At 42.0% G+C, this 25,350-nt stretch overlaps 1 protein-coding gene across 6 annotated transcripts in view; it reads right to left on the bottom strand.

The window, feature by feature from the left end:
* LOC140481305 (protocadherin Fat 4-like) overlaps window positions 1-25,350 on the bottom strand; it is a 158,476-nt gene that overhangs the window by 83,587 nt on the left and 49,539 nt on the right. For all 6 annotated transcript variants that reach the window (XM_072577269.1, XM_072577270.1, XM_072577271.1 and 3 more), the window contains 2 exons: window positions 5,558-5,738; window positions 1,276-1,526 (listed from right to left, as the gene is read on the bottom strand). In XM_072577269.1, the coding sequence (XP_072433370.1) occupies window positions 1,276-1,526; window positions 5,558-5,738 (432 nt within the window). The remainder of the gene's footprint in view (window positions 1-1,275; window positions 1,527-5,557; window positions 5,739-25,350) is intronic.

The following is a 25,350-nucleotide window of genomic DNA, read 5'->3' as shown; positions in this document are numbered from 1 at the left end:
TGTCTACATTCTTAATTGTCACACTGTAGCCAAAACCCTACTTTAAAAACTGCTTCTCTTCCTAGCTGTAAACTGCCACATCCAGCGAGTTCAATTTTATGCCTTTTTGTTCCTCATCTACTTGATGTCCTTTAATGATGTTATTCAAAATTATGAAGGTCAGCTTCTGCATGTACACTGATGACCAATGACAATCACTGGCTCTATCCTATCAGAGGTTCTGACTAACATACCTTTCTGGACAAACCCAACATCCTTCAGCTAATCTTTGGGAACAATGATGTATTGCTTTTGGTTGTTGCCATGAGCTCATTCCCTCACCATAGATTGCCAGCTTCCCTGGCTATTGTTTCACCTTTCCCAGATGGTTTGAGATCTATTTGGCCTTGAGCTGTGCTTTCGTCCCAATATCTGATATCACAAAGGGAGAATGGGTGCTCTGGTTTCCTCCCACAGTCCAAAAATGTGCAGGTTAGATGAATTGGCCATGCTAAATTGCCCGGAGTGTTAGGTGAAGGGGTAAATGTAGGGGAATGGATCTGGGTGGGTTGCGCTTCGGCGGGTCGGTGTGGACTTGTTGGGCCAAAGGGCCTGTTTCCACACTGTAAATAATCTAATCTAATCTAAACACTTCTATCTACATAATATTTTTTCCTCCTCAGTCCATCCATTGTCATTGGCGTCTCATACTCTGACGGCTTGGTTCTCCTATTTGTCCCTTACCCTTTGACATATCAAATTCTGTTCACCCATCAATCTCATTCTTGTTAATCTAGGTCAGTATTCAATCTACGCATGTTTCAAATTCAAAATTGGCATCCTTGTCTTTAATTCCTCCATAATCTCAGTAATTTTCACTAGTCTTAAACTGCTACCAAATTCTCTGATCCTCCTCCTCTGACCTTTTGTAGCATTCACCTACCCCAGCACCCTGACCACACCACACCCACCAAATTTACTCACCTAGTTCCTGATCTTTGGAAATTCCTACCCTTTATTGCTTTGCCTCTTCACTGTTCTCTCCTCCGTTAAGAAACATTTTATACCTAGCTTTGTGATTTCTATCTTGGGTTAGCATTCATTTCAAACTGTGCCCTTAAGAAGCCTTAAAATGTTTATTTCTTCAAGTCCAAGTTGTCGTTCTCAATTACTTTTTGAGAAGAGATTAATATTGCAAAATCATATGTAGCATCACTAGGAATGATAAAAGACTGCAATTTGGTTAAAAAAAAGTCCTGTTTGATATGAATATGGAAATATATTTCAGAAACTTACCCTCATTTAGAATTGCAGGGACATTTGCGACATATGGATCATTCAGGAACTCGGGTGGCTCATCATTTACATCCTCTACTATGACCAACACTAAGGTTGAACTGGACAATGGCTCCATGTGATTTTTGTCAGTAGCTAGTACAATCAGTGTATAACTTGTCTGGATTTCCCTGTCCAAAGTAGAAGTAGTAACAATTTCTCCACTGATTGGGTCAATAGAGAATGGAGACTCTCCAAAATCCATTGAGTAGCTAAGAATGAAAAGAGCACAATTGGAATCATTTAGTTGTAGCACTTACAAGTCACAATAGCTTTTCTGTAAGTCTTCAGTATAAGTCACACTTTCACACAACTTTATATTCTGTGGGGAGCCATCACTGTGGCATCACTGTTTCATGATTGCTACAGTCCAACAGAATTCTGAATTAGTGTAGGCATTGTAAACATCTCTGATTGAGACCTTGACCATTGAAGGTTAAGGTGTGGATTGAAAGACCTACAGCAGCTTAAAGGGTCAGAGATCCTGGAATTGTTTAAGCTGCAGGAACCTTTATGATTGCTTTCTCCCTGCAGTGAAGCATAGCTTTTAGGGGGAAGACGCTCTACTTTGCGGATTCAAACCGCTACTTCAGGATGTTAGGCCAAGTTTTGTATCTGACAAAAGAAACAAAGGTCACTAGCAGAGAGGAATTACAAGACCATAAGATAAAGGAGCAGAAGCAGGCCTTTCAGCCTGCTCTGTCATTCAATGAGATCATAGCTGAGCTAAAACTCCTCAACTCCACCTTCATGCCTTTTCCCTACAACACTTGATTCCTTTACTGATTCAAATACTGCCGATCTCAGCCTTAAATATGCATAACGACCCAGCCTGTATAGCATTCTGGGGCAAAGGATTCCACAATATAACAACCCACTGAGAGAAGAAATTCCTCCCCATTTTTGTCTTAAAAGGATGAATACCATTTGAGTTTCTCCCACATAACAACTCGGTTAAGAGTTAGGTTAAAAGTAAATGATACCCAAGAAGAAAACAACAGACTCAAAACAGCTGGAAGGATTATAAAACCTTGCCAACCTAGAAATACATTTCTGCCTTCTGAGGCAGATCAAATGGAAATCTGATGAAACATCTTGTTTGCCTTTAGCTGCCCCAGACACTCCACTGGCCAGTGGAGAAGGCAATCAAAATAGGATGAAGAAAATAGAGGGTAGAATTCCAATAGAATGGAACTCCTGCTCACTGTGAAATCACATCAAATTGTTTAATTGGGAAAGGAAAACTCAGATTATCAGGACTTCAGAGCCTTTATGTAAAATATGTCAATGCACAGCGAAAGCAGTTTATATTTATGGACAACACATAGTGTAGATACAGTAAAAGAACTGCAGATGCTGGAAATCTGAAACAAAAATGGAAATTGCTGTAGAAATTCAGCAGATCTGGCAGCATCCGTGGAGAGAAAGCAGAGTTAATGTTTCAAGTCAAATGACCCATCTTCAGAACACATTGTTTAGATTTCACTATAACAACACTTTATAACACAATGAACAATGCAATGTCATAACTTTATCTACAAAGCATAATGATACATTTCATTACAGGAACTATAAAGTTTTATCAATATAAATTAGCCGGGGAAATGATAGCATAGTGGTAATGTCAGGGGACTAGGAAACTAAAGACCTAGGTTAATGTTCTGGATACATGGGTTCACATTCCACTATGATATATGGAATCATACAGAGCAAAAGAGGCCCTTCAGCCCAGCAAGGCTGCACTTTCCAGCATTTGACCTATAGCCTTGAATGTTATACTGATAATATTAAAATTCAATTAATAAATCTGGAATTGTAATCATTGAACTAGTCTCGATGATGGTGACCCATTATAACTTTTTATTTAAAAACAAACACCTAATTCACTAATGTCCTTTAGAAAGGGACTACTGCTGTATTACCTGGCCTACATATGACCCCAGACATGTAATGATTGACTGTTAACTGTGTTCTGAAATGGTTTTGCAAGAGTTCAAGGACAATGCAAGACAGGCAACAAGTTCTAGCCTAGCCTTGCCAGTGATGGCCACATTCCACAATGGAACTAAATAAAATCAACAATCAGCAAGTAGCTTGCAAGTTGAAGGTTCAATGCAAAATTGAATCAATTGACTGAACTAAAAAAATAGACAAGTTGTAAGTGTGTATGCTGTTGAAGAAGGATGTGTGTATGTGTGTCCAATTATTAGTAATGAATGAAGAAATATCTTTAAAATTATATAAATTTGTCAGTTTTGAACAAAACAGCAATGAAAATTCAACTTCTCAACCAACTGAAAGAGATTAATGGTGAGATGTGGGCAGTTACAACAGTTCAGTTAAGAGAAAAATGATAGAAATGAATTTATTAAAACAGTTTCCTAAATCTCAGGCATTCTTACAAATGCAACGTATATTATTAAGCATTAGTCAAAGATTGGTGAAGGGTTTTTGAGTGACTGCATTGAACTAAGTAGAATATACAGCACAGAAACCATTCAGACCACCTGGTCTCGGCCAGGCTTTCTGTTCCAGCAAGCTTCTTTGTATCCTTCTTTGCCAAATACTGTCAGTACTAACTTCTATTATTTTCACTTTCATGTCATCTCAAACATTTATGTAAAATCAGTGTGCAGCTAAAACAGTTTGTATGCATGGACAACACAGTTTGAATGTCTCTATAATGAAAGGTAAAGGTAAAGTCGCCATGGATCCAGAAGATCATGCTCTCTCGTTAGAGAGAGAGAGAAAGAAAGAGAGAGAGAGAGAGAAAGAACTACTATTGTTTTGAACTGAGGGTGCACAAGCCTCAGGTGAGGGGTGAGGTTGAGAAGAGGGAACCTTCATTGTAGAGTCATAGAGTCATAGATTCCTATAGTGTGGAATCTGACCTAGTCCCACATGCCAGCATTTAACCCATATTACTCTAAACCCTTCCTCCTCATACATGAACCCAGATGACTCTTAAATGTTGTAATTGTATCCACCTCCACCACTTCCTCTGGCAGCTTGCTCCATACATGCACCGCCCTCTGTGTGAAAAAGTTACTCCTCAGGTCCTTTGTAAATATTTCCCCACGCCTTAAACCCATGCCGTCTTGTTTTGTACTCCACGTTCATTATAAGTGTATAATGTAATTAATAGTGGACTGTTATTATTTTACCTAGGAAATATAAGTTTCTTCTCACCTACGAAGTAGGTTTCTTTCTAAACGTTGCTTTCTAAATAACCATCTTTCCGAAGAAGCCCAGAACTATTGAAGTGAAACAACTTGATGAGATTCATGAAAATCTCAAAATAGCCTCTGCATTAGATTTGTGAATAAGACATATAAGTAATCCTATATGTTACTTGTACTTTAGACTGATGTAGATGGGATCAGGAAACTTCAATGATTTAAATATGAAACTAATGTTATGTTTTAACAGTTTTAAGGTGATATAATGTTTGCTTTGAACACATAAACGTTAATTCTTGAGGAGAAACCCTGGACAGTATTCTCTCTTATGTTTCATAACCCCCAAATACAGGGAGGAGTTAATCATCTCCCTTCTGAATTAATCAATTAGTGGGAAGATGGTGGGCTTGCATTCCAAATAAGGATGGAAGGTAGCTACTCAAGCCTGGTGAGTCATTAGGAGGCCATGAAACATTGAAGACATTTGTTTAAATTCTAGTGAGACAGGGTTCAAGTCCCACCTGTTCCTGAAATGTGTATTGATAAATTGAGGGGGAGTGGCTCTTCCAAAGGGATTCCTCTGGCCACAGCTGAGGCCAGGCAGGCTGTGAAACGTGCCTCAAATGGGGAACTGGCAGCCAACTACAACTTCCAGACTGCCTCTGACAAGAGGCCTCATTTGAGCTTCACTACAGGAAGTGTAGTACACTTTAATTACTGGTGGGTGACTCCACTAACTCCTATCCTGCCTTCAGCAAAAAAAAAGGCCAGGAGGCAGGATGGAGCTACCAAACTAGCCACTGCTGAGCAGTGTGCAACTTCATGTCCTCCTGCCTCTGTGCTCTCCCCCCATTAGAGTGGGGAGATTGGCTAAAAAAAATCCTGCCCCATTTTCCATTAAACAGAAAATAAGCATCTTCTTTTCAATTATTGTAGTTAATATTAGCAAGCAAACAAATAGATGGAAAAATGAAGCAAGTCCTTGTGAAAGCACAGATCTTAACAAATTTATTATCTTCCAGGTGGTTCTGTGTGTTGTTTAGCGAATCTGTATGCCATCATACCTGACTTGCCCATTCCCTCCAGCATCTGGATCGACCGCATGGACAGTTAAAACCTTGAAGCCAATGGGGGCAGCTTCACTGACTGTGACACTGCATTGACGTTGGTCAAAAAGAGGAGTGTTATCGTTGAGATCATCAACAATTATTCTGATTGTTCCAGATCCAGTAAGTGGTGGATCACCTAGAAAAACAAAGGAAACCTGAAGGTTACAATCCATTATTCCATTACTGATATTGAGTCATTAACATACATATTTTTCTTTTTTTGAACTCCTCTCAAAATTTGTTCTCATAGAGTCATAGAGATGTACAGCACGGAAACAGACCTTTCGGTCCAACCTGTCCATGCCGACCAGATATCCCAACCCAATCTAGTCCCACCTGCCAGCACCCATCCCACATCCCTCCAAACCCTTCCTATTCATATACCCATCCAGATGCCTTTTAAATGTTGCAATTGTACTAGCTTCCACCACTTCCTCTGTCAGCCCATTCCACACACGCACCACCCTCTGTGTGAAAAAGTTGCCCCTTAGGTCTCTTTTACATCTTTCTCCTCTCACCTTAAACCTATGCCCTCTAGTTCTGGACCCCCCCCCCCCCCCCCCCAGGGAAAAGACTTTGTCTATTTACCCTATCCATGCCCCTCATGATTGTATAAACCTCTATAACGTCACCCCTCAACCTTCAACACTCCAGGGATAACAGCCCCAACCCAATCAACCTCTCTCTATAGCTCAAATTCTCCAACCCTGGCAACATTCTTGTAAATCTTTTCTGAACCCTTTCAAGTTTCACAACATCCTTCCGATAGGAAGGAGACCAAAATTGCATGCAATATTCCAAAAGTGGCCTACTGAATGTCCTATACAGCCACAACATGATCTCCCAACTCCTGTACTCAATACTCTGACCAATAAAGGAAAGCATATCAAATGCCTTCTCAGTAACAATTGCCTTTACTAGCCCTCTTTAAACAGCAGATGGAATTCTAGCACTCTGAGCAACTGATACTGAAGTAATGGAGATATGTGTTCAAGTCAGGATGGTGTGTGACGTGAAGGGGAAATGGAGATTGTTATATTCTCTCAACATTGTACCTTTCATCCTATTTGGTATTTGAGATTAGGGAGGTGGGAGCTTATCGTGATATAAACCAGGTGACTAGTGGGACTGCCTCTTAAAAATGATACCTCCTTCACAACATACCAAAACCGGGATAGATATTGAATCTGACAATGGTGACAGCAATTAACTGAACTATTCTGACCTGGATATAGAAACAGACTTAACATTTTGAGCACACTGACCCCTCTGCTTTTTCTCTACAAATGCTGCCAGATCTGCTGAGTTTCCCCAACAATTCTGTTTACATATTTTTTTCTTTTTCGTTAAAACTTTACTAGGAGAAAGTGAGGACTGCAGATGCTGGAGATCAGAGCTGAAAATGTGTTGCTGGAAAAGCGCAACAGGTCAGGCAGCATCCAAAACTTAAAACTTTACCCCATACTACTGCCTAGCTGTGGTAGTGCTTATTTTTCCACAGCGCCCATGTTGTGTGTGCAGGTGTGAGACAGATGAAAGATGACAGCTGTACAAATCTTTATTCAATTTCCACCACCAGGAAGAAAGGAAACACCAGGGTGGCCAATGACAAGCACTGCCCTTCACATCAAAAGGCAATGCTGTGTGATCAGAAAAAGTGAAAGGGAGGGCAGGGGTTAAATCAAAATGGAGTTGGAGGGGGAAATAAAGTACTCCACTCCCTGCTGTGCCCAGCTCTCCCTGAACAACTCAAGGGACACCCGGGCTTGGACGTAGCTGCGGAAAAGGAGTAGGCAATCGGCCATAATGACCCTCTCTATAGCCTGCTGCCTGGACCTGTTTATGGCCAGTTTGGCCATGCTCAGGAGCAGACCTACAAACAATTCTGTTTATATTTGTCACAGCCAATTATCACTCCATCAGTCTACTCTTGATCATCAGTAAAGTGGTGTAAAGTGTTGACAACAGTGCTATCAAGCACATGCTCAACAATAACCTGCTCACTGACCCTCAGTTTATGCTCCACCAGGGCTACACAGCTCCTGATCGCATTACAGCTTTAGTTCATGGAGAAGAGCTGAATTCCATAGGGGAGGAGAGAGTGACTGCTCTAGACAATGAGGCTACATTTGATCAGACATGGCAACAAAGACCCCCTAACAAAACTGGAGTCAATTGGAATGGGGAAAATCTCTCTGCTTGGAGTCATACCTGGCACAAAACAAAATACTTCTGGTTGTAGAGGTCAGTCAACTCAGCTCCTGGATATCTCTGCAAGAGTTCCTCAAGGTAGTGGTTTAGGTAGAACCATCTCCAGATGCTTCATCAATGACCTTCCCTCCATTATACGGAGAGAAGTGGGGATGTTCGCTGATGATTGTATAATGTTCAGAACAATTCATGATTCTTCAGATATTGAAGCAGTCCATGTCCAAATGCAATAAGACCTGGACAATCTCCCATCATGGGCTGAAACCTGACAAGTAACATCTATTACACACAAATGCCAGAAATGGCCATCTCCATTAAAAGAGAACTTAACCTCCACCCCTTGACATTCAACGGCATCACCATCACTGAATCCCACAGTCTCCACATCCTTGGGGTTACCATTGAGCAGAAACTGTACAGGACTCATCCTATACATAGTGCGGCTACAAGAGCTGGTCAAAGGCTCTGAATCCTGCAGCAAGTAACTCACCTCCTGACTCCCCAAAGCCTGTCCATCATCTACAAGGCACAAGTCAGGAGCATGTTGGAGTACTCACCATATTCCAGATGAGTGCAGCTCCAACAACACTCAAGAAGTTTGAGACCATGAGGATAAAGCAGCTGGCTTGATTGGCACCATATCCACAAGCATCCATTCCCTCCACCACTGATGTTCAGTGGCAGCAGTGTGTAATATCGACAAGATACATTCACCAAAGATCTTTAAAGACCTCCTTCCAAACCCATGACCACTTACATCCAGAAGGACAAGAGCAGCAGACACACAGGAACAGCACCACCTGCAAGTTCCCCTCCAAGCCACTCATTATCTTGACTTGGAAATATATTGCCATTTCTTCAGTGTTGCTGGTTCAAAGTCCTGGAATTCTTTCCCTTACAATATTGTATAAGTCTACCTACAGCTCATGGACTGTAGTGGTTCAGGAAGGCAGCTCACCATCTTCTCAAGGGCAACTAGGGAAGGGTAATAAATATTGGGCCAGCCTGTGATGCCTATGTCCTATAAATGAATAAAAAAATTACTATGCAACTTTCAATCTTATCAAAGGGAGTAGTCAGCGTAGACAGTGAGTATTCTAAAATGTGGAGTGAGTACTCGGCAACTTCTGCTTACCACTTGCTGCAAAGGACCTCCATGGCTACCAGGCACCAACAACTCTCAGCATGCTCTCTGGGCACTGGACACACAAACTCCACATCCATGGATTTGATAAGCTGTAAGAACCTTCTTGGCACATATCTGATCTATGTACAGGGCACTTCTACATTTGTGTAATGCACTTCAGTCTGCACCAGCAACTAGAATTGTAATGCAGCAACAAGGACTGTTTGCACTCTGGACCACACTGCATCTCCAGCCTGGTTGCTGACTTACTCTGAGGCTACTTGGATGCTTACAACATTCTGGGTCTTATATTGCCCTGCCTTATCTTTTAGTGCTTTGCCCACTCAGCCAGACATACCTGTGCACACACAAAGCCATGATTGTTGTAGTTGTCAGTAGTCCTCAGTCAAATGAAGGACGATAGTGTTCAGTCAAGACACAGTAAGTGAAAAGCAGCCCATGATACCAATCTCGGGGCTGAGACACAATCAGTCAGATTCTCCATGTAGTCAGTGTTAGGATCATGTCGACTTAAGGGGTAAGGAGCAGAATGTCAGGCAGCTCTCCTACCCGTTTTGATCCTTTCTGTCCTATTGTGGAAATGAGAGAGAGAGAGAGATATTAAGAGTGATAAAAGTGAGTGGTACAGCTATTTGTCCAGGTGAGGTGTTCCAAGTGATAAACGCACAGAGGGTACGGTAAGCAGTGTGGGATGTTGGTGTGGATGCGAGCAAGTGAGGGACACATGGGCAAAAGTGAAAGTGGTAGAGCATGAACTTTGGAGGGAGGTGGGTATCCAGCGGTGCAGTTCTGGACTCACAGAGCTTGTCTGGGTGCACAACAGATCATTGGTGCCAGTACCAGTGATGCTGGTCAATTCTGACATATCCTGACAGTGGCAGGTTGTTCTGGGCATGTCACATAGTAACACAGGGCTAGAATTCTTCAAGAGAGATGCTATAGGGGGGTTGGGGGGGTGGAGGGGGAATGGGGGGTGGTGGACCTGGTTATGAAGCATGTTTGGTAAGATATGATGACAAATTGGATAGGCCTTACAGTGAGAATCTCCTAAAACCCAACAAAACTAACACTATGCCAAGATGGTGGCATATTCCATTTCTAATTTGATGCCAAGATGATCTTTCTTTGTTCCTTTAAACCGTTAAGCATTTGTAGTATTTTAGTTGGATTTCAAAGGTAGACGGTCTCACAAATCACTGATTTTTACATAGTCTCCCAGTTCTTTCTTCAGCTATTGTCTCTAATATATTCCTCATCATTCATCCTGTTTCTTCTGATGTTCATGAATATTTTACTTTCCCTCAAAGTTGTGCTCAAAGCAGTATAACATTATTCATATCAGATAATGTAACAGGCCTAGCTCATTGTTCATGATGGATGGGAGGAGATCAGAGAGAATTAACTCTAAAGAACCTGAAACATGACCTCAATGTGCTTCTGACATTTATGTGTTTGGAGGAAGCGAATGGTGTGAATGTTCTGTCTTGGAGAGATGGGATACGTCATGAGCATATCTAAATCAATCTCAAACCATTAGACAGGGAGTTTGATTTTGATGTTATCATTGCTAACTCAGTTACACTAGACTACCTGCTTGCTATAATAGTAGAACAGCCTGTAATAGTCAGAGCTGGGAAATAACCAATGAATCAGATCTTCAATCCTATCATATCCAGTTGTGAATGGTGGTGGACGATTAAACAACGAACAGGAGGTGGGCGCTGCATAAATATTCCCATCTTCAAATATGCAGGAGGTCAGGATATCAGTGTCAAATACAAAGCTGAAGCTTTTGAATTCCTCCTCAGCCAGGATAACCAAGTTGATGATCTATCTTGACTTCTTTCTGAGGTTCCCAGCATTCAGAATGCTCGGGTTCAGCCAATTCACTTCACTCCATATGATATTGAGAAGCAGCTAAAGACAATGGGCACTGAAAAGATTAGGGGCCATAACAACATCTTGGTGATAGTCCTGAAGAACCGTGTGGCAGAATCAGCTGTACATCTTGCCAATTGATACCAGTACAGCTGCAATGCAGGCATCTACCCACCATTGTGGAAAAGAGACACATGTGAGCATCACTGGTTAGGCTAGTCTTATTCCCCATCCTTAATTGGTCAGAGGGCAGTTACAAATCATCCACATTGCTCTGAGTCTGGAGTCACATGTAGGCCACACCAGGTAAAGGTTGGCAGTTGCCATCTCTGAAGGATAATAATGAACAGATGGGTTTTTCCTGATGATCAACAACAGTTTCATGGTCATCATTAGACTCTTAATTCCAGATTGTCATTGAATGTAAGTTCTACCATCGACATGACTGGATTTGAATTCAAGTTGCCAGAACATTGCCTAGGTCTTTGGATTAGTAGGTCAAGCCATATCCAACCTAACTAGTTGCAGCACAAGCAAAGTGATGGATAATGTCATTGATAGTGCTATCAAGCAATGCTATCAACCCACCCATTGATTCTCAGTTTGGGTTCCAACAAAGCCACATAGCTCCTGGCCGCATTATCACCTTAATCCAAACATGGACAAAAACACTCAACTCCAGAGGTGAGATAATAATGACTGCCCTTGATATTGAGATAACATTTGATCGCATATCATCATAGACCCAGCGAAACTGGAGTCAATGGGAATAGGGGGGATATCTCTCTACCAGATGGAGTTATTCTTGGCAAAGAAGAAGAACATCAATCATCTTAGCTCCTGGACATCATTGCAAGATTTCCTCAAGGAAATTTCCTCGGCTCAACTGCCTTTAGTTGCTTGTTGCAACTTTCTAATAGCGTTGTGGGTCAGCCTGCACAACATGGGCTGCTGCAATTCAAGAAGACAGCTCACTACCACATTCTCAGTGGCAAAAAGGATGTGCAATAAATGCTGGCCCAGCTCACAATGCCCAATCCCAATTAATCATCAGTAAAAAAGTTTCACAGGGTTAGGAAAACTAGACAGTAAAAGGGAGCTGTGAATTAATGATCTTTACAACATTTTTCATGGGTCTGGGGGAACAGGAGTGCTCGCTCCAGCTCCTCGAGCAAACCATTTGACTCCCTTTGGCCCATTGTGACCTCTCATTAGCCTCTATTGTTTGGTGTCCTCTGCTCTAAGCTGATTTGAAGGCTGTCCTCATGCCAGTTGCTGGTGACTGACCAGGGTGGGAAACTGAATGAAAATCTCATACCAAGTTTTTGTGTTAAATTTGGGCAGAACTGCCACACTATAATCTTGCCACGTTTGTAAATTGGTTTTCCCTGTGAGCTGTTCCTATCAGATTCTAAATTGTGTAATTTATCTGAACAAAAGAATTCAAATGCCATCCGTTAAAGTGAGTAAGCCACTCCTGCTCTCAATTCATGTGTTTGTGTTGTGGGATAGAGAGGAAAGTGAAGATCACATTAAATGGTGGATCAGGCTAGAAGGAATAAAAGACCTCCTGTTCCTGATTTGTTTTTTTTTGTAAGTATGCTCATATGAATGGCTTTTTGGTGGAAAAAAATACACTTTCTTGTGAGGACAAAGTGTAGTTTATGTAACCAAATCAAGGAATGACATATGAATCAGGGTCAAAATGAGAATTCTTTGCTATTGTAAGCGACCAAAATAGTCATTTTATGTAGCCATACACATGGACAAGTACAGCACAAATCACTGTTGAGTAGAAACCTTGTTTATGATCCTGGAGAACAAAAATGGCCAAAGAAATGTACTCCTTTAAGTTTTTACTGGACTGAGAATCCTTTGATATTTTTCCTGCATATCTTATTTAACATCACAGTAAATTCAACCAACATTAGCAGTTTTCCATTTGTAGCATTATTTTCCTTTTTAACTACTCTAAAGTTAAAAGTATTACTCATAAATTTACTCACAAATGTTATCAGGGGTTTAATAAAATTATCTTTGACACAAGTAACATAAGGAGATGTTTTTCAGTTATATAGGACGTTGATAAGACAATATCTTGAATAACATGTGCCGCCTAGGGAAGGAAGGGAGTGCATTGGAGGCAGTTCAGAAGAGGTTTACCTGATTACTACCTGGAACCAGCAGGTTGCTTTATAGGATTGGATAGGCTGAGCCCATTCCCACTGGAGTTTGAGACAATAAAACTGAAGCTGCTGGAATCCAAAGTAGACCAGCAGGAGGCTGGAAGAATGCAGCAAGCCGTGGTGGCATCAGGAGGTGGAGAAGTCGGCTACTAGAGTTTAGCAAAGTGATATGTGATTGAACTGTATAGGATTGTGATTGGGCTTGACAAAGTGCACCTAGAACTAGGAAGGACTGCTTTATAATGAGGGGCTGCCCTTTCAGGACAGAAATGGGGAAAATTTGTTTCTCTTAGAGAATTATGTGACTTTGGAGTTCTCTGCCTAGGAAAGTAGTGGGGGCTGGTCATTGAACATTTTTAAGAAAGAGATCAATATATTCGTAGGGTTCACCAGTTATTGGGGTAGATAGAAATGTGGAATTTGAAACACAAATACATCAGTAATGATTGTAATGAGTAGCCTTGTTACAATCTGAAGTCCCCAGCTGCTTCAAGAAAACCACCGTCATCCTGGTGCCAAAGAAAGCATATGCAACTTTTCTCAAGGACTACTGCCCGTGAATCTGACCTCCATAATTATGCAGTGCTTCAGGAGGTTAGTCATTGCTCACATTAATTCTCACCTCCCAGCCTGCCTCGATCCCTTGCAATTTGCTATCGGCACATCAGATCCACGGCAGACACCATTTCCCCAACCTTACGCTCATCCTGGAACATCTGGATAATAAGGATACCTATGGCAGGCTTCTATTTAATGACTACAGCTCCTGCTTCAACACTACAATCCCACCCAGACTAATCTCCATACTCTGAGACTAGGTCTCTGCTCCACCCTCTGCAACTGGATCCTCAGCTTTCTGACCCACAAACCACAAACAGTGAAGATAGACAACATCACCTCCTCCACGACAATCCTCAACACTGGTGCCCTGCAAGGATACATACTCTGCCCCCTACTGTATACTCATGGCTGAGCGGCCAAATTTTGCCCAAACTCCATCTACAAGTTCACTGATGACACCATCGTTGTCGGACGGATATCAAACAATGATGAGACCAAATACAGGAAGAAGATAGAATGCTTGGTTACATGATGCAAAGATAACAATCTCTCCTTCAATGCCAGCAAAACAAAAGAGCTGATTATCGACTTCGGGAAGCAAGGAGGAGGGCATGCCCCTGTGTATGTCATAGGAGCTGAGGTTGAAGTGGTCAAGAATGTCAAGTTCATGGAGTGATGATCACAAACAATCTGTCCTGGACCACCGACCTTGATACCTCTCCTTCCTCAGGAGGCTAAGGAAACTCAGCATGTCCATAAGGACCCTCACCAACCTTTACAGGCGCACCATAGAAAGCATGCTGTCTGGTTGCATCATGGCTTGGTACACCAACTGCTCTGCCCAGGACTGTTAGAAGACTGCACAAAATTGTGAACACAGCCCAGTCCATCACACAAACCAACCTTCCATCTATTGACTCCATCTACACACCTCGTTGCCCCAGAAAGGCAACCAATGCCACCGAAGACCCCTCCCACACTAGTTATGATCTCTTCCAACCTCTTCTGTCAGGTAGAAGGTGCAAAAGCTTAAACACACAAAACAACACATTCAGGAATAGCTTCTTCTCCCCCGTTATTAGACTTCTGAATCAGCCTCTCAAATTTCAAATCTAATGTGGGTCTTGATTTTTGTGCACTTTCTCTGCAGCCATAACTTTATATTCCTCACTCTGTTCAGTCACCCTATGAATGTTGTATGATATGGTCTGCCTGTACTGGACGCAAACCAAAACTTTTCACTGTACCTAGGTACATGTGACTATAATACATCAAATCAAACCAAATCAAAAGTGGCGCAGGCTTGGGGTGGCTGAATGATCCAGTTGGATGAGAATTTTGTATATTTGCAGTCTGAAGCTGAGCAAATGCCTTGTCAAAGATATGAGTTTAAGGAATCTGTGACAAAGCTGCTCCTTTAACAAAGTTATGCTGTCCTTGGTTTTTTTCAGAGGGGTTGTAAACAACACAAGTTCCAAAGGGTTTGACTTTTGATGGGTTTTAGGGCCAATTTGATAATAAGTAACAGATACTGCCTCAGGCAGAAAGCTTTCAAGTTAAAAAAACACGTGTATAATGACAGGGGAGTGGCCAGTTCACCCTGCTCAGCTATTCTCTGGTTTGGTTTGGTTTTAGCAGTAATAGTGAAGAAAAGCTGCTGGAAGCAAGCTCAGGCTGGTCCTCTCTCTCTGACTTTATTCCTGTAGGAACTTGTGTTTGATTTTACCTTTTGTGACAAGGGGTGTTTATGGGGATTATTGTAAGTATTTTGGAACAGCATTATTAAGTCGGCATAGTCTGTTGGGTTTTCGGAAAGGATACGTTATTCAGTATTCTGTTTTCAGTTCTTTGCTTTTCATTCAGTAATCTTATAAATAAATTCTGATTTGTTTAAAACAAAGTGGTTTGACCAGCTGGTTCTCTATAGGAATATTCACTGCTTAAAACAACTAGCAAATTTCGGGTCTAGGCTATCCTTCTTGAAATGTTTTGAGGGGGTTGGCCTGGTCCATAACAAGCCTTTTAAAGGAGATACGAGAGACAGTGAAGAGTAGGCAGAGAATTCCAGAGCTGTTGGCACAAAAAGCTGTAGGGATGGCAACCAACAGTGAAGTGATTAAAATTGGGTTGTGTACAAGAGGCCAGATTCAGAATATGGTAATATCTTTGCGCAGTTGGAGGGTCATGTAGAGATAGAAAGAAGTGGGTTCAGGCAGAGACTTAAAAACAAGGATAAAAAATTTACAATAGAGGTGTTGTTCAGTCAGGAACCAATGGAGGTATTGCAATTGCTATTTGATCACTACATTTCTTTCTGCACTGCAACCATGTTTAAAGAACAAGCATTCCTGAGATGATTGCCACAGCTATTTCTACATGCTGTTTTCAGAACATGTTCCTGGGGATCCTCCTGCCCTGCAGGCACATGCCCTTTCTCCTCTATTCCACCTCCTCCACCAAGACCTCCAAGCATTCTCAGGAAACCTTGATGCACATTCTCCAGCATGTTCAGCATTTTCTTTTCATCCTTTTACAAGAGATATTCTGACATTGTGCATATTCCAGCCACCATATTCCTACACTTAAAAAGGCACTGGCTTTTAAAGAAGAGGTAGGCAGTCATCTATTCCCAGGATGCAGGTGTCACTGGCTGGGACAGCATTTATTGCCCATCCCTAGTTGCCTTTGCAAAGGTGATGAGCAGATGCCTTTTTGAACTGCTGCAGTCCATTTTCTGCAGGTACATTACAATGCCATTAGAGAGGGTGTTCCAGGGTTTTGACGCAGTAATGGTGAAGCAACAGCGATATACTTCCAAGTCAGGATGTTGCACGGCTTGGAGGGGAACTTGCAGATGGTGGTCTTCCCAAGAATCTCCTGCCCTCACCCTTCTAGATGGTGCCGGGCATGGGTCAGAAAGGTGCACTTACTCTTACAGAGCACAAAAGATCATTGACTTTTTTTGTGCACTGTTTTGCAAAACATCACGCCTGCACACTGCACTGACTTAGGTTGCTATCTTGGGCTATGCTGGCTCAGTCAGTGGTGAGGCCTCTTTTGCCAGTCAGCAGGATATAACTGTGCCCTCCTCTCACCATTCCATCCACGAACATTTCAAGGTTCCTGTCACCAACAGAGGGAGGATTCTGGGTAATCCAAGATGGAGGAGGGGAAAAATTTCTGGCTGAAAGAGCTGCTCCTTTTTTTTAAGGTATTTTAGGCGTTGGAGGTGATTTCCTTGAATTCCAGGAGCAACAATTACTGTTTTATATGCTGTTGCATTGTTTTGGAACTTAGGAAAAACAAAGTCAAAACAACAGCAGTTTAAAAGGGAGAAGAGCAGACAAAGGAAGCACATGGTGAGGACAGTGCAGGAGAGAGAGAGAGAGAGAACCTGCACAGCTACTGCCTTTGCTGTTTGAATTTGTGTATCACTGGACATCGGAGTGCATCTGGGAAAATTAACAAACAGTGAAATTCACAACTAATCTTGGAGGAACTGTTGGGCAAAGTTCACATCACAGAATCAGATAAGTTAATTGTTGTTTTAAGTCTGTCCAAGAGAAAGGCTGCAGTAGAGAGTGTAGTGGATTCTTTTTTGATTATATGTTTTTGGAGATAAGTCTCTTGATTAAATTTAAAATATAAGCCAAAGCTATTAATTTAACCTGGAGCAGTGTTTGTAGAGAAAATTTTCTGGGTCTGTAGATTATGAAGGAGCAAAAATGGCCTTTGCAGTGATATGTACTTCTTGTCAGATGTGGGAGTTTAAAGAAAGTTTAAGGGTTATTGCGGATTATATCTGCGATAAATGCTGTTGGATGCGAATCTTATCAGATCGAGTGGATCAGTAGGAGAGACAGATAGAAGCGATGAGGAAATTGCAACTGCAACAGTATGTGATGGATGGCAGTTATAGGAAGTGGGGGGGAGTCTCAGATACAGTTACATAGATGGGTTACCTCCAGGAAGGGTGAGAGAGGTAGGCACCTAGGGCAGGAGTCTTTTGTGGATATACCCATTTCAAACAGGTATGCTATTTTGGAAAATGTAGGGGGTGATGGATTCTCAGGGGAACGTAGCACGAACAGCCAAGTTTCTGGTATTGAGACTGGCTCTGATGCAACGAGGGGTACGTCGGCTTCCAAGAGATCAATTGTGTTAGAGGATTCTGTAGTCAGAGGTACAGACAGACATTTCTATGGCCAGCAGAGAAAAAGCAGAATGGTGTGTAGTTTCCCTGGTGCCAGGATCAAGGATGTCTCAGAGAAGGTGCAGAATGTTCTCACGTGGGAGAAGGGTCATTGTCCAAATTGGAACCAATGATATAGGAAGGGAAAAGGTTGAGATTCTGAAGGGAGATTACAGAGAGTTAGGCAGAAATTTAAAAAGGAGGTCCTCAAGGGTAGTAATATCTCAATTACTCCCAGTGCTATGAGCTAGTGAGGGCAGGAATAGGAGGATAGAGCAGATGAATTCGTGGCTGAGGAGCTGGTGTATGGGAGAAGGATTCACATTTTTGGATCATTGGAATCTCTTTTGGGGTAGAAGTGACCAATACAAGAAGGACAGATTGCACCTAAATTGGAAGGGGACTATTATACTGGCAGGGAAATTTGCTAGAACAGCTTGGGAGTATTTAAACTAGTAAGGTGGGGCGGTGGGACCCAGGGAGATATTAAGGAAAGAGATCGATCTGAGACGGGTACAGCTGAGAACAGAAGTGAGTCAAACAGTCAGGGCAGCCAGGGACAAAGTAGGACTAATAAATTAAACTGCATTTATTTCAATGCAAAGGGCCTAACAGGGAAGGCAGATGAACTCAGGACATGGTTAGGAACATGGGACTGGGGTATCATAGCAATTACAGAAGCATGGCTCAAGGATGGGCAGGACTGGCAGATTAATGTTCCAGGATACAATGCTACAGGAAGGATAGAAAGGGAGGCAAGAGAGGAGGGGGAGTGGCATTTTTGATAAGGGACAGCATTACAGCTGTGCTGAGGGAAGATATTTCCGGAAATATATCCAGGGAAATTATTTAGGTGGAACTGAGAAATAAGAAAGGGATGATCACATTATTGGGATTGTATTATAGACCCCCCAATAGTCAGAGGGAAATTGAGAAACAAACTTGTCAGGAGATCTCAGCTATCTGTAAGAATAATAGGGTGGTAATGATCGGGGATTTTAACTTTCCAAACATAGACTGGGATTGCTGTAGTGTTAAAGGTTTAGATGGAGAGGAATTTGTTAAGTGTGTACAAGACAATTTTCTGATTCAGTATGTGGATGTATCAACTAGAGAAGGTGCAAAACCTGACCTACTCTTGGGAAATAAGGCAGGGCAGGTGACTGAGGTGTCAGTGGGGGAGCACTTTGGGGCCAGCGACCATGATTCTATTTGTTTTAAAATAGTGATGGAAAAGGATAGAACAGATCTAAAAGTTGAAGTTCTAAATTGGAGAAAGACCAATTTTGACGGTATTAGGCAAGAACTTTCGAAAGCTGATTGGAGGCAAATGTTCGTAGGTAAAGGGACGGCTGGAAAATGGGAAGCCTTCAGAAATGAGATAACAAGAATTCAGAGAAAGTATATTCCTGTCAGGGTGAAAGGGAAGGCTGGTAGGTATAGGGAATGCTGGATGACTAAAGAAATAGAGGGTTTGGTTAAGAAAAAGAAGGAAGCATATGTCAGGTACAGATAGGATAGATCAAGTTAATCCATAGAAGAGTATAAAGAAAGTAGGAGTATACTTTAGAGGGAAATCAGGATGGCAAAACGGGGACATGAGATAGCTTTGGCAAATAGAATTAAGGAGAATCCAAAGGGTTTTTACAAATATATTAAGGACAAAAGGGTAACTAGGGAGAGAATAGGGCCCCTCAAAGATCAGCAAGATGACCTTTGTGTGGAGCCACAGAAACTGGGGGAGATACTAAATGAATAATTTGCATCAGTATTTACTGTGGAAAAGGATATGGAAGATATAGACTATAAGGAAATAGATGGTGACATCTTGCAAAATGTCCAGATTACAGAGGAGGAAGTGCTGGATGTCTTGAAACAGTTAAAAGTGGATAAATCCCCAGGACCTGATAACCCTGAGAACCCTGTGGGAAGCTAGAGAAGTGATTGCTGAGCCTCTTGCTGAGATATTTGTATCATCGATAGTCACAGGTGAGGTGCCGGAAGACTGGAGGTTGGCAAACGTGATGCCACTGTTTAAGAAGGGTGGTAAAGACAAGCCAGGGAACTATAGACCGGTGAGCCTGATCTTGGTGGTCGGAAAGTTGTTGGAGGAAATCCTGAGGAACAGGATTTACATGTATTTGGAAAGGCAAGGACTGATTCGGGATAGTCAACATGGCTTTGTGTGTGGGAAATCATGTCTCACAAACTTGATTGAGTTTTTGAAGAAGTAACAAAGAGCATTGATGAAGGAAGAGCAGTAGATGTGATCTATATGGACTTCAGTAAGGCGTCCGACAAGGTTCCCCATGGGAGACTGATTAGCAAGGTTAGATCTCATGGAATACAGGGAGAACTAGCCATTTGGTAAGAACTGGCTCAAAGGTAGAAGACAGAGGGTGGTGGTGGAGGGTTGTTTTTCAGACTGGAGGCCTGTGACCAGTGGAGTGCCACATGGATCAGTGCTGGGTCCTCTACTTTTTGTCATTTACATAATTGATTTGGATGCGAGCATAAGAGGTACAGTTAGTAAGTTTGCAGATGACACCAAAACTGGAGGTGTAGTGGACAGCGTAGAGGGTTACCTCAGATTGCAACAGGATCTGTACCAGATGGGCCAATGGGCTGAGAAATGGCAGATGGAGTTTAATTCAGATAAATGTGAGGTGCCGCATTTTGGGAAAGCAAATCTTAGCAGGACTTATACACTTAATGGTACGTTCTGAGGGAGTGTTGCATAACAAAGAGACCTTGGAGAGCAGGTTCATAGCTCCTTGAAAGTGGAGTTGCAGGTAGATAGGATAGTGAAGAAGGCGTTTGGTGTGCTTTCCTTTATTGGTCAGAGTATAGAGTACAGGAGTTGGGAGGTCATGTTGCGGCTGTACAGGACATTGGTTAGGCCACTGTTGGAATACTGCATGCAATTCTGGCCTCCTTCCTATCGGAAAAATGTTGTGAAACTTGAAAGGGTTCAGAAAAGATTCACAAGGATGTTGCCAGGGTTGGAGGATCTGAGCTACAGGGAAAGGCTGAACAGGCTGGGGCTCTTTTCCCTGGAGCGTCGGAGGCTGAGGGGTGACCTTATGGAGGTTTACAAAATTATGAGGGGCATGGATAGGATAAATAGACAAAGTCTTTTCCCTGGGGTGGGGGAGTCCAGAACTAGAGGGCATAGTTTTAGGTTGAGAGGGGAAAGATATAAAAGAGACCTAAGGGGCAACGTTTTCACACAGATGGTGGTACGTGTATGGAATGAGCCGCCAGAGGATGTGGTGGAGGCTGGTACAATTGCAATATTTAAGAGGCATTTGGATGGGTATATGAATAGGAAGGGTTTGGGGGAGATATGGGCCGGGTGCTGGTAGGTTCGGACTACATTGGGTTGGGATATTTGGTTGGCATGGGCGGGTTGGACTGAAGGGTCTGTTTCCATGCTGTACATCTCTATGACTCTATGACTCACTTATCATTCTGGGCTATTACCTTGTGGGTAACAGTGCAGAACCACAACGTGAAGGGCAATTCCTGGCTTGCAAGCTGTCGAGCTGCAGTTTAAAGATAAAGTGTAAACATGGCAATATCCCTGAAGCAGCAGACTGTTCTGTCTGTCCTGTCACATGATTCCACCAGACAAGGCACAGTGGAAGCTGGGTACATAATTACGCTGATGAAAAACGGAAGATTTAACAAGAAATGTGTCCATGACCCATGGTGGATTGATCATCATGAATCCCATTGGAGAATAAAAAACTTTGCCTAAAAATGGGAAACTTCATGCTGTAGTCTAAAAATTTTACATTCTAAAAACAGCATTCAGGAATAAAATTAGGGAAGAGTTCATCAAAATATTTTCGAAAGTTTGGAACTATCTTCCAACAAATGGTAGTTGATGCTAGATGCTTATGAACAAATGTTCCAACATTTTCTGTCACTACACTGCCTGAAGCTTGGTGAGATCATAGAGGCATATTGCTCCCATTATGTGGGGGTATTTTGGTGAGACTTACACAACTGTTCCATAAAACAAGATGCTTCTATATCAATGCATAGTGCTACTTACTCTATTGCCCTCTGGCTTATCGTTTATAATTAAATTTTAAACCTGAGAATGATTGATCTTTGTTATCCAAAGTTATTAAGAGATATGAGGTGAAGTCAGCTGAAACATTATCTCATAAAACAGTGAAACAAGCTCAAGGGGTTGACATATTCTTATGGCCTATGTTCTTATGGAGCCAGTGAGTAACACAAAGAACATTGGCTCATGCAGTAGTCAGGGAGGAAGTGAGCACTGCAGATGCTGGAGATCAGAGTTGAAGAATGTGGTGCTGGAAAAGCACAGACGGTCAGGCAGCAACCGAGGAACAGGAAAGTCAATGTTTTGAGCATAAGCCTGATGAAGAGCTTATGCTCAAAATGTCAATTCTCCTGCTCCTTGGATGCTGCCTGACTAGCCATGGTTTTTCAGCACCACACTCTTCGACTCATGCAGCAGTCAGTTAAAACGGCAGCAGCTCAATCCTGACTTGCTCTTGCATTACAAGAAATGGACATGAGTTAATTGAACAGTCTGATTTTTGAGCCTATTTGGTGTTGATGATGCTGGGGAAGTGTCATTCAATTTCACCCCTCTGCATGGAATTTGAAAACATTACTAACACCGGTAGATTTGTCAGGAATTGTTCTGAGGTTACATTTCAGAACCGCTTTGAAAATAAAGTGAAGCCGAACGCTGTGATAGAGCATTAAGTGCAAGTGTTCACCCTGAAAGCAAACACTTTAGATCCATTATCACAGCATATCCTTAATGCAATGCACTTAAGACCCCAACATCGGTATCTGCTTTCCTGATGAAATTTCCCTCACCCATGAAATTGTATTTAATGCAAATTTTAATGTACTTGGTTGCAAGTGAAATGGTTTTCAACATATTAAACTTTCCTAATGATGCTTTGTAGGACTGTTTCTATTTGCTTCCATTAATTACTTTGAAAGGATGTACATATTTGCTGATTAGGGATTTCAAAGTTATTCCATTTAACTGGGTAATTAATTATTATAGTTTTGGAGTTAATCACATTCATATTAAAAATGTTCAAGAGGCAGCTCATAAGTGCCCATGTGAAAATCATTGGACATTTTCTCCTTTTTGAGTTGCTACAAACTGCATGAAGGATTAAAACAATATCCATCATAACTTAAAAGATCAGCAAACTAACCTCATTTCTCAGCCCCTTCATAATGAACCAGCCTGCCCATAAACTCACGTAAATCAAATTACTCATTGGTACCACGGGACAGCTGATGTGTGTGAGACCCAATCCCAACAAGAATCAACACAAAAGGGATGGGGTCAATCTTATAAAAAGGGGTAAAAATAGGAATTAAATATTTGGCTTAGGGCAGGAGGCTGCACAGTACATTAATGCAGCAAAAAGCTGCTTCATGGAATATGACCTTAAGACATAGGTGCACAGGTAGGTCATTGATCCCAACAAGTCTGCTCTGCCATTCAATGAGATCGTTACTGATATAATAATCCTTCACGCCCCTTTCCTGCCTGTTTCCCATATAACCTTTGATTCCCTTACTAATTAAAAATCTCTTGAATATACCCACATTTTCAACTGGGCCATTGTTACCACCTTCTAATTTGGTAAAGACAGAAACAAAGTACTGTTTAGATACCTCTGTCATACACTTTGTTTCAGTGAGTAGCTTACCTTGCTTATTCCTTATGAGCCCCACTCTATCCTTCACTAACCTTTTATGTTAATATGCTGGCACATGGTGACAATGTTGTAGACACTGCTAGACAGCAAGGTGTTTGCCCCTTGACTGAGGACTGCTGACCAGCCTGGCAAGGTGTCTCTTTTGGTGACTGTGCTAAATGGCACCATAAGACAAGGCAAAGCAAGTCAAGACAGGGATACTGACAACATCCAGGTAAGCAATATGTGAACGAGTATTAACAGAGCAAAAGAGCAATGCTGAGATACAACCTGGATTAATCCTTCAGCTGGGCACATCTGTATGCAGAAAGTGTCACCACAGACGCCTTTCACTTTGATCACATTAAGTTCTCACCGGGTCTTCCACTGTTGGTGTTTCTTGACTGTTGTCAGGCTCTGAGTTGGCAGCAAGAATCTCACTGTACATTGCAATCAAACCCTAATTCAGGAAAATAGGTGAGGACTGAGGCATAGACAGAGGAATGGGTGAAGTTACCAAAACACAAAACTACTTCTTCAAGAAGGAAAAGAAAGACAGTGAGTTTATTGGCTGTAAACAGTTTTGCATCTGTGTCCTCTACATCTGTGAGGTGGAGATACCAGTGTTGCTCTGGGGTGGACAAGGTCAGCAGTCACACAGCACTAGGTTAGAGTCCAACAGGTTTATTTGAAATCACAAGCTTTTGGAGAGCTGTCCGTTCACCTGACGAAGGGGCTGTGCTCTGAAAGCTTATGATTTCAAATTAACCTGTTGGACTATAACCTGGTGTCATATGACTTCTGACATCTATACTTGTAGCAGTCTGGTGATGAGATAACGATCAGTCAGCAAACACAATTCTGATTTAGAATTTGATGACAAAGAAATTATTGACTTGTCCTAAGTATGGGTCAGAAATCTATTCCAAGAACACTGATATTCTCAAGCCTTATTAATACTTTCAACACTACAAAGAGGTTTGACCAAAAACCTCTTCATCTCTCTAGCCCTCTAATCAATGTATGGCAGTGTTCCAATGGCATAGTCAAAAGTTATCTTCATAAATTCAATTTCCATTGCAATGCAATTCAACTCTGAATATGAGTGTCTATAGCTTCCAATAATGTGGCTTTGTGTTTTAATGCAGAACAGCGGGGCTCATTTTAATTAGTCTGATACACACAAGTATGCTATGCTTCAGTTGAGAGGCTGTGATTTCCGTTGACACCTCGTACAGCAAGACATCGTCTAACACACCTAAATTGCTGGGTGTCCATGCAAGTACCATCTCTTGCTGACTGGTCAGTTGCAACAGCTGCACAAACTCACCAACAATGAAGAAAAGAAGCCACACTTTAAATTGACCGTCAGAAAACAGACGTCCCGAGCTGTCAGTCTGCACTGGAAACATGTGGGAAACCTTGCCCAGAAGACTCGAAGGGGGAGCCAGTCATCAAAATTAGGGGCGACATGGTGGCTCAGTGGTTAGCACTGCTGCCTCACAGCACTAGGGACCCGGGTTCGATTCCAATCTCGGGCGACTGTCTGTGTGGAGTTTGCACATTCTCCCTGTGTCCTCCGGGTGGTCCGGTTTCCTCCCACAATCCAAAAATATGCACGTGAGGTGAATTGGCCATGCTAAATTGCTCATAGTGTGAGGCACATTAATCAGGGATAAATATGGGGAGTGCATCACTCTTTGGAGGGTCAGTGTGGACTTGTTGAGCTGAGGGGCCTGTTTCCATACTGTAGGGAATCTAATCTAAAATGGTTGGGCTGTTTAGAATATCCAAACTGTGGTGGTAGTAAAAATTTTGTAAACAATTAAACTGTAATTGCTGATCCATTCTGCCTTGGTGAG

This window comes from Chiloscyllium punctatum, chromosome 9 (assembly GCF_047496795.1).
Source record: "Chiloscyllium punctatum isolate Juve2018m chromosome 9, sChiPun1.3, whole genome shotgun sequence".
NCBI lineage: Eukaryota > Metazoa > Chordata > Chondrichthyes > Orectolobiformes > Hemiscylliidae > Chiloscyllium > Chiloscyllium punctatum.
The sequence above is the reverse complement of the archived record's forward strand: the minus strand, read 5'-3'. Positions and strand labels throughout refer to the sequence as shown.